The 10380-nt window shown below is 36.9% G+C and overlaps 2 protein-coding genes across 2 annotated transcripts; both read right to left on the reverse strand.

Annotated features, from left to right (window-relative positions):
• Window positions 1-1420: 1420 nt before the first annotated feature.
• LOC112791324 (L-type lectin-domain containing receptor kinase IX.1-like) lies at window positions 1421-3997 on the reverse strand. The gene is made up of 2 exons (XM_025834106.2): window positions 3785-3997; window positions 1421-3627 (listed from the first exon to the last, which is right to left on the reverse strand). The coding sequence occupies exons 1-2, from the start codon at window positions 3853-3855 to the stop codon at window positions 1617-1619; spliced, it is 2082 nt and encodes a 693-aa protein (XP_025689891.1). The 5' UTR covers window positions 3856-3997; the 3' UTR covers window positions 1421-1616.
• A 201-nt stretch (window positions 3998-4198) lies between these two features.
• Window positions 4199-6985, reverse strand: LOC112791325 (probable cinnamyl alcohol dehydrogenase 1). Its single transcript, XM_025834107.3, has 7 exons — window positions 6828-6985; window positions 6415-6506; window positions 5799-5912; window positions 5486-5716; window positions 5085-5370; window positions 4802-4952; window positions 4199-4655 (listed from the first exon to the last, which is right to left on the reverse strand). Exons 2-7 carry the CDS (start codon window positions 6501-6503, stop codon window positions 4459-4461), a joined length of 1068 nt encoding a protein of 355 aa, XP_025689892.1. The 5' UTR covers window positions 6504-6506; window positions 6828-6985; the 3' UTR covers window positions 4199-4458.
• Window positions 6986-10380: the final 3395 nt, after the last annotated feature.

Here is a 10380-nt window from a genome sequence, read left to right on the forward strand (position 1 = left end):
CAAATCAATGTTTATACTAAAAAACTAAGGCATTTCTAGCTTTCCAGATAGCATGCAAACAGGTGCAAAAAAAAACCTCTTTGGTCTCTATCTAGAACCTTTAGCATATCTTTAACCCATGCTTTAAGACTCGCCTGGTTCTCCATCTCTGGCCTTTAAAGTAAGGGATATCAAAACCCAAAATCTTTGGGCGAAATCACAATCTCTAAACAAGTGCAAATCAGATTCCTCTCTCCGATAGGACAAAGAGCTAGACAATCCTTACCTCTCCTTTGAAGATTAAGCTTTGTTGGGAGGCAGTTCCTCATCAATCTCCACACAAAGTTCATGATCCTTGGATGAAGGTTGAGTTTCCAGAGGTAATTTGCCTTCACTGCTAGTTACAGTAACGGTACCAAAGTGTTGCGAATCTATCTGCACTCGTTGACAGATACTTTTCGTGATGACCAATATGTTACCATCAGATTCTCAGCTTCCATAGCAAAGTATTTTGCTTTACACACAATGCGCTAAAATATTACTCTAATTCCATCGAAATGAAACCATCTTACTATGATCTCATTAGAATAGCCAATTCTGAATTGGTCTTCTATATCGATATATTCTTAACAATTAGCTATATAAGCCGAGTGCAAATTATGTTCATTTCTGTCAACTTAATACTTTTGCAAGAAGATTCCACCCTCTATTCTTAGACTACATCATCCATGACGCAACTACAATAATGAAGGTTCAAATATTTTTAGTACCTAACACCTAATTATGATATAGTTTGCTCAGTGATTGTTTCCCTTCTCCAACCATTGTTGTGCCAAGAACTGCCAAAGTCTTAGGGATGAATAGACTCTTGCCGAATGCACTTAGATGGTTAGATTGAATAGTTCTTTCAGTATATATATCCTATCCCAAGAACTGCCTAGAACTTTCTTCTTCATTGTTTATTCTACTAATCTGTTTAGATGAGGATAAAACTTGAAGGTGATGATAATATGTTATGAGGAAACATTTTTTTTAAAGCGTCCATATTCTATTCTACTGTTAATTTGGACATGATTTATTAACTTTCTGTGTCAATATTTCACTTTCATTTAATTAGTTAATTATGTTGAGTATTATATATAATTTGCATATGACCTTTGTTCTCATCCGTCTTTAATAAAGTTAGATTTTTTTTGGATTATTGTTAGGACTATCGACCCAAAGTGGAGAATTGTTTAGACAAATTACAAACAACACATAATCTCAAGAAGACTATCCCGGAAACACCTATTATACTCAATCACCTAAAGGGGCATCCTCCCTCAGTCAAACCACATAACCACTTAACCACCTATCCTTATCTTTTAAGTTTCAAGACTTATCAGTTATGTGTCTCTGTATTATTTGTATTAGTAGATTTTTTGTTGATTTCCTTAGAATATTCATATAACATATTCTTTCATAAATTTCTGTATAGAAATTAAATCACAATTATTTCAAGTTACATGGTTCATAGGGCCTTAATTATTAGATGAAGATCATCACAACCCCAAAAAAAGAAAGCAAGTGAAAAATCCACTATGCAAAGAAAGAAAGAAAAGACAGAAGAAACATTCACTTTACTGCATTAACGTATGTTACCACGAGTATAGAAGTGACTTAGAGGGAGATCCATCATCAGAAGTTGTGGTGACACCGGAGGAGGTTGTGTTTGAGTTTGAGCTGGAGCTCATGGTCTGGTATTGGACATCCCCTGAAGAATTGTCTATGCTGAATGGAGCTAAATTAGAAGACGGGTGAACATAGGTAGGGACAGGCAAACTCAATGGAAGAGTGGGTAATGGAGCTTCAAAGTTAAGCACTTGAATTGCTTGCCTCATTGAAGGCCTGCGTCTATGATCAGGGTGAGCACACCACAGCCCAACAACCATCAAGCATTTCATTTGTTCCTCCACAAAATCTCCATCTAGCCTTTCATCAGCTGCTTCAAGAATTCTTCCACTTCCATAGAGACCCCACACCCATTCTACAATATTGATTTCCCTTTCCGGAGCATTATATTTGATGGGTTTCCTTCCACACGCTATCTCCAATGCCACAACTCCAAAACTGTACACATCTGATTCTTTAGTAGCCCTGAATGTGGTATTGCATTCGGGAGCCATGTAGCCCAGAGTACCGGCTAGAGCCGTGGTTTGCGCGCCTTTTGCATGGTCAACAAGCCTTGCTAGCCCAAAATCCCCAAGTTTGGCATTGAACTCTGAATCCAGCATGATGTTGCTTGATTTGATGTCCCTATGGACAACACATTGTTCCCATTCTTCGTGCAAGTATAGCAGTGCGGCCGCCAAGCCTCGAGCTATGTTGTATCTAACTGTCCATCTCAGCAGATTCTGCTTGTTGAAAAGATGAACATCTAAGCTTCCATTAGGCATGTACTCATATACAAGCAAGAGCTTCTTCCTTTTCGGACACCAACCAATCAGTTGCACAAGATTTCGGTGCCTAAGCCGGCTAATGATCTTTACTTCCGATGCGAATTCCTTTATTCCTTGATGAGAATGTTCTGACACCCTCTTGATAGCAACATAGGAGTTGATATCTTTAAGGTACCCTCTATAGACACCTCCAAATCCACCCTGACCAAGCTTGTTCTCATCTTTGAAATTATCCGCTGCACGTGCTAATTCAGCATATGAATACCTTTTAGGCCCGGTTCCCCTTCCAAAATCCTCCCCCATATGCTCCTCAAAATCTTGATCATCTTCCTCTTCATCATCACTTCCTTTCTTCCACAATTTAAACGAAACCAAGCCCAAACCCAAAACCACAACCACCCCGCCCATGGCCAATCCTACTGCTAGTCCTGTGTTGTTGGCCTCTTTCTTCTTTTTGGTAACTACATGTGGGTAGCTTGGAGACATTGCTGGGGGCTTTACAATGACTTGTAGTTCTTGCAAAGTCGAGTTGAAATCCCATGAAAGAATTTGATGTATAGCAAATGAAGTTCCTGTGGCACCTGAGAATCCAAAGGTAACATGTTCGGGAAGATAAGTTCTCAAGTCCACTATGGCAGATAGATGTTGCAGCAGTGTGGTGCCATTGTTAGAGCCAGTGAAGGTGACACTCAGATTGAGGGAAGTAGCATCGTAACTGATCCAAGCCTGATTGAGCTTCCCTTGCATGATGCTATCCGCAGCGAACCATGTGACGTTAGCTGCAGACCTCATTGAGTTGATGTCAATGCCGACATGTTCTGCTGGTGGATCCCATTCAACATTTGAGAAGATATCAAACTCCACAGCCACAAAAGGGTTTTCAGTTGCGTTGAGTGTCTGATTATTCGGTACGAGACCCAAGGTGCCTCCCCCCGCATTCGGGAGCTTCGAGCCGTTAGGGGCAAGAAAGAATGCGAAGCCATCTGCATAGTTAGTTCGATTCTGGGAGTCAATGATGAAGGAGAAATGGGTTGTGAAGTGTGTGAGATTCCTTGAAGCTTTGTCCCACAGGTGCATGGGTTGGTAGTAAGTGGCACGACCAGTGCTGCTACCCAGGGTAGCGTCTTTCCGGTTTCTTGTGAGTTGGATTGATGGTGTCACTGGTGATGCAGATTGCTCATACACTATGTCCTTGTTGTTGGGATCAAAACTGGTGAAGTTGAATGATAAGGAGGATCCATAAGGGATTATCAATATCAACAAGATGGATAACAGCATCGTTAGCAAGTTTATGTAACGAGTTACTTAGATTCTGGAAACTCAAAACACACATTACCCTTGGAGATTGCAAGCCACCACATTCTTACCTGTTAATAGCCATAGGGCGTTGACGTTGACGAATAACGGTTGTAGTACTACTAATCAACGTGGATCGCATGCCAGCATATTTTTTGTCTTGGTGACCTAACCGGGCCTAGGCCCAAGAGAAAAGAGAATCTAAGGTTGAAGGGGTTACATCTTGGCTAGCTCTATTCTCTAGTGGTGGATTATCTAAGAAGGTGAACCCATATTCGAATTTGAAACTCTGCTTGGGTAGCCAGCCAATCTGCACAACTGTTTCCTTCTGTCAGAATATGCTGGATTCTTGTTTCCCAAGGTGGTTCCTATTAATCATACCAACTGAAGTCCATGGTAAACTCCCCATGCCAGTTGGAGCAGTTGCAGTATATAAACGTATCAAATGAGACCGCCTTCAAATAATAATAATAATAATAATATGGTTGCCAGAAAATAGTTAGAATCTTTTACTTATGAGATATGATAATAAAACCACAGGAATTATTTTTCTAGTTCTCAACATGTCCCAGACATTCAAAATTCGCAGTCCTCAACTTCAGTCCTTACTGATTTGAAACCATGTGAGGAGCGGAGAAATAGAAACTCAAAAGCCGACTAGAAAATATGATATATTTATCCAAATCTTCCAACATGTATATAAAAAGAGGTCGGTCCACAACCATGTATACTCATTTCTTTGGACCTATTTTAGGGAGTTTTGAATATCTATAACAAACCGATATTTCACATCCCTATTTATCATTCTCTCAAGAGCTTGATTTGCATACTCTATTGGAACCACTTCTATGCTTGGGTGAATTCCATTTGCGGCACAGAAGTCAATCATCTCTTGTGTCTCTTTTGTGCCACCAGTAACACTCCCCGATATGGTTCTCATACCTGCCAACAAGATTATGCATTTACACCGGTTCCTAACACTGCTTTAAGCTACCAAGATAAGCTTATTTATTTAAGTGAGAGTATGCATAAACAAAATATTGCACCATTCTAACAGAATTTTCTATACTCTGAAAAGCTATACATACCAAGAATAAGGTTAGCAGGGCTGAATTTGACTTCACTAGGGAACCCAACCAGGACCATAGCACCAGATATCTTCAACAGTGCCATGTAAGGATCAAACGGATGATCACCAGAAGCCGCATCAATTATAAAGTCAAAAGACTTAGCCAGTGCCTGCATAGGAAATAATAATTCTCATCCGTGTTGATTTTTTACAGAAAAATGAAGCAGCAGAATTGATAACTCAATAGTGTCTTCATGATCTAAGGAAAAGGTTACTTGATACATGTTCGGTGAAATTCTTACCGCCATTTGCTCTTTATCAGTTGAAACAACAAATTTATCTGCACCGAGTAGGCTCAGGGCCTCTTCTTTCTTGGATACACTGGTGCTGATAACTGTTACATTCAACCCGAATGCCTTTCCAAATTTCACTGCCATATGACCAAGACCACCAAGACCAATCACTGCTAGAGACTTGCCAGGTTGATTCATTTTGTGGCGCATCATGGGACTGTAAACAGTGATTCCAGCACATAGCAGTGGAGCAGCTGAAGCCAATGGGTAATTCTTGGGTATCACATAACAGTACCTGTCAACAGAAGACCAAACATGTATACATCATTGAAAGAGATTTCAGGAAGCCAAAGACAGAATTCAATAATTCATAATAGATATAACAAGTAACTAGCATCTTCTAAATTCACCTTTCATGGACTACTATGTAACTTGAATATCCTCCTTTTGTAATTGTTCCATCAACATCAACGCCATTGAAGGTATAAACTGCTCCCTTCACACAATGAACTTCTTGTCTGTCATTACAATACTCACAATCCCTGCATGAGTTGACATAAGTCCCTACTCCAACATGGTCACCAACTTTGAAACGCTGGACACTAGAACCAACTTTTTCCACAACCCCGGCAATCTCATGTCTGACAAACAAAATATTGCAAAAAGATCAGTCTAAATAAATAGGCTATTCATTTCTATATACAGCAAAATCAGCCAACTTACCCAGGTACTACAGGATATTTGGAGTCACCATGTTTATTCCTAGTCCAAACAACATCAGCATAACAAACCCCACAGTGGGTAATTTTTATGTGAACATCATCATTCCCAAGAGCCCTGAGCAACCATCATTTGCCATGTGATCAAGAAATCAAGCAAATAATTAGTTGGTACAACTTCAAACCAAAAGCAAAACCTGATAAACCATCACCCTTCCCCCCAATAAAATGAAAATAAAGAGCCAAAAAAGAATACAGAGTAAACCCTAAATCTCGTTCCTGACCAGAAAAGAGAGAGTGGAAAAAAGAAAAAACTCCCCTCAAGATTTCAAAATGACAAATTTATGCTTATTATTTGAAAAAAAAAAGATAAAAGGTGAAAGATGAGTCGTTCCATAAAAAATGCGTACATATATACGAAAGACTAATATATCCGCTAAAATGAAGAGGGAAGAACTTGTCTACTGAGGAACAAATTCGTGTCTTTCAAATCTTAAGGAACTATTCTGTGCCTCCATGTTTGGTTGAATTGGGGATTTTATATAAATGGGAAAAAGGAGGAAATTGGTGTCCCTTGAAAAAAGATTCACTTTGATTGAACAAAATATAAGATGACATGCCTGCGACTGAATTTGTAAGGTGATAGGACTCCAGATGAATCTCTTGCAGCCCACGCTAGGCAATCTTTATTGGCTTCTTCAGCACTCATTATCTTTCAAAATCCATCACATGCAATTAAACATCATCAATCTCAAACTAACATGAGGAAACTATACAAGAAATACAGGTTATTACGCTCTTCCAACAGTTGAGAACATAGAGTTCCATCATAGAAACGTGAAATGCTGGTAACGATTAAACAACTAATTTTAAGTAAAAAAACTACACAGATATTTCAGAAGAGATAAAAAGGAATAAGCTTGTTCCTTTGATTTCCCCTATGATTATCATCACGCATATTAGATTATCAGGTGTGAGAACATTAATTTTAATTAGAAGAAAAGAAGTGAGAAAAGGGAAGAAGATGAGTGACCTGTGCTATGCGAGGTGGCGCTTCTTGTTGAACTCTCTGCGACGAAGATACCAACCACGAGCAGCGGCAACTCACGAACTATTTATAATAGAATCCAAACAGTGATGCAATGGGATTTTGACTTTTTGCATGCTGCTAGTGGATCTTCCCGTGTCTGCACGGGTAATAGTAATACATACAATTATATAAAAAAATTATTAAAATTTAAATAAAAAATATATATAGTAATTATTATTATAAATATTTTACAATTTAAAAATATTAAAAATAATTAATATTTATTTTAATTAATTTAGATTAGTTGAATGTTATCTTATTTGTCTGCTTAAGTATGTATTTGGAGTTCGAATTTCGTCTTGTGTGACTGTGTATAACAATCCTTTAGTTAGCGACAAACTCTTAATAAATAGAGTATTGATATATGGTGGATTAGTCCTCGACTTACAGAATTAAAAAATTCGTAAAAAAAAATTGTATTTGTCTTTAAAATAAATTAATTTTTCATTCGCATTGTTTTTAATCCCATTTTTAATCCAATACTTATTAGGTCAATGCTACGGTAATGATGCGTATTTTTTTTATCATGTGATGAATTGAGTTGGTATAGTGATAATAAAGACACGTTAGTATATAATATCTGATAACATTTTTATTGTTGTCAAAGATGTGTCAGGTCCGGATTCAGAAATTTTTATCTGATGTGACTTTTTTTTTTTGCTAGATATAATTGACAGCAATTAGCTTAATTAACAGTATTTTATTTGACCACTTTTATTAATTATGCGACTGATGGCTCATTATTGATGAATTTTAAAGATGCACTTATTTGTTGGTAAAAAAAAATGGAGCACATATTATAACCCACAACAAAATAAATCACTCTAAAAGACATTAATAATAATAATAATAATAATTGTTGAAAAATAACTAAATAAATAAATAAGGAAGAGATAATAAATATAAAATATAGAAATATAATTAGATAACACTCGTAGAAATTTTTACTAGAATTATTATATCAATATAATAGATATAATTATGTATTGAATAATATTAAAGTATATAAGAAAGAGAGGGAGAGAGAAAAATGTTGTATTCTTATTGTTGTTGTTTTTCGTGAGGCTTTAGCCTCCTATTTATAGATATAAAACGTCAAATATTCAAAGCTCCATTTAATATCATTTTGGCTTGCGAGCTTCATTTCTCATAGGAAAAATGGGTATCCACGTCCTTTTGAATTTATCACAACACTCCCCCTTGGATGACCATTTAGGATTATGCCTCATTAAAACCTTACTAACGAAAAATTCAGTGGAAAAAAAACTTTAGTGAAGGAAAAAGAGTACAAAATCCTTTATGATAGGGACTGTCTCGTTAAAAATCTTGTCAAGAAAAACCCAATGGGAAAAAAAACTTGACCAAGGAAAAAAGAGTACAGTCTCCCCCTCTTGTCGACATCATTTAATGTCTTGAAATCGACGCATCCCAATCTCATGTACCAATCTTTCAAATGAGGATTTTGGGAGTGACTTTGTAAATAAATCTGCCAGATTGTCACTTGAGCGGATCTGTTGGATATCAATTGTCCCTTGATTTTGAAGATCATGAGTGAAGAAGAATTTGGGAGAAATATGTTTTGTTCTATCTCCTTTGATGTATCCGCCTTTAAGTTGAGCAATGCATGCTGTATTATCTTCAAATAGGACAGTTAGAGATATCTTATAATCAATCAGTCCACATGATGACAGAATATATTCGATCAAACTCCTGAGCCAAAAATACTCGCGACTTGCTTCATGAATCGCAAGTATTTCAGCATGATTAGAGGAGGTTGCTGCTATCGTCTGTTTTGTGGACCTCCATGATATAGTTGTACCACCATATGTGAACAGATATCCTGTTTGAGATCTCCCTTTATGTGGATCAGACAAGTATCCAGCATCTGCATAGCCAACTAGTTGTGACTTGGATCCATAAGGATAAAATAATCCCATATCAACCGTTCCATGAAGATATCGAAAGATTTGTTTGATTCCACTCCAATGTCTTCTGGTTGAAGAGGAACTATATCTTGCTAGTAAATTCACAGCAAATGATATATCGGGTCGCGTATTATTAGCAAGATACATTAGCGCTCCAATGGCACTAAGATATGGTACTTCAGGACCAAGGATATCTTCATTTTCTTCTTTAGGACGGAATTGATCATTTTTCACATCCAAAGATCTTACGATCTTTGGGGTACTCAAGGGATGTGACTTATCCATATAAAATCTCTTCAAGATCTTTTCTGTGTATGTCGCTTGATGAATAAAGATCTCATTTCTTGTATGCTCGATCTGCAGGCCAAGACAAAATTTAGTCTTTCCAAGATCTTTCATCTCAAACTCTTCTTTTAGAGTTTTTATAATTGTTGGAATCTCTTCAGGAGTCCCAATGATATTTAAATCATCAACGTACACAGCAATTATAATGAATCCAGATGCAGTTTTCTTTATGAAAACACACGGGCATATATCATCATTCTTGAAACCGTTTTTGGCCAGATACTCAGTAAGACGATTATACCACATTCGTCCAGATTGCTTTAGACCATATAAAGATCTTTGTAATTTGACTGAGTATAACCCTTGCGAATATTCATTGGATGGTTTAGATATCTTTAGTCTTTCAGGGACTTTTATATAGATATCCCGATCTAATGAGCCGTATAAATAGGTTGTTACCACATCCATTAAATGCATATGCAGTTTATGATATGCAGATAAACTGACCAAATAACGCAATGTTATCGCATCCACTACAGGGGAATACGTTTCTTCATAATCTATACCAGACCTGTGTGAAAAACCTTGTGCCATAAGTCGGGCTTTATAGCGCACAACTTCATTTTTCTCATTTTGTTTTCTCACAAATACCCATCGGTATCCAACAGGTTTTACATCTTCAGGTGTACGGACTACAGGTCCAAAGACTTCACGTTTTACAAGTGAGTCTAATTCAATCTTCATGGCTTCTTTCCATTTTGGCCAATCATCCCTTTGTCGACATTCTTCGACTGATCTTGGCTCAAGATCCTTACTTTCATGCATGATATTCAATGCCACATTATATGCAAATATTTCATTGATAATTGTCTTATTTCGGTCCAATTTCTCTCCTGTAAAGACATAATTTATCGAGATCTCATCATTTTCACAATTTTCAGGTACCTGAACGTCTTCTGGCGTTAAAACTATATCAGAATTTGGGACAACTGTAGGTGTCTCTACTATGTCTTTTTCAACAGGAATATTATTTACCTCTTTTCTCTTTCGAGAATTTTTGTCTTTGGAACCGACAGGTCTGTCACGCTTCTGGCGTGAATTTGCTTCAGTGGCTACTTGTCCTGCTGGGACATCAATTCGAATTGGAGCATTTTCCTTGCCATTCTCTTCAAAGACAAATAATAATAAAATGAGTAGTATGTACAGTTAAATTGAATACTTGATCGAAATTATTTTTCTAAAAAATACTGTATATAAAAATAATGTCATATACTAAAATTTTATTT

This window comes from Arachis hypogaea, chromosome 3 (genome assembly GCF_003086295.3).
Source record: "Arachis hypogaea cultivar Tifrunner chromosome 3, arahy.Tifrunner.gnm2.J5K5, whole genome shotgun sequence".
Classification (NCBI taxonomy): domain Eukaryota; kingdom Viridiplantae; phylum Streptophyta; class Magnoliopsida; order Fabales; family Fabaceae; genus Arachis; species Arachis hypogaea.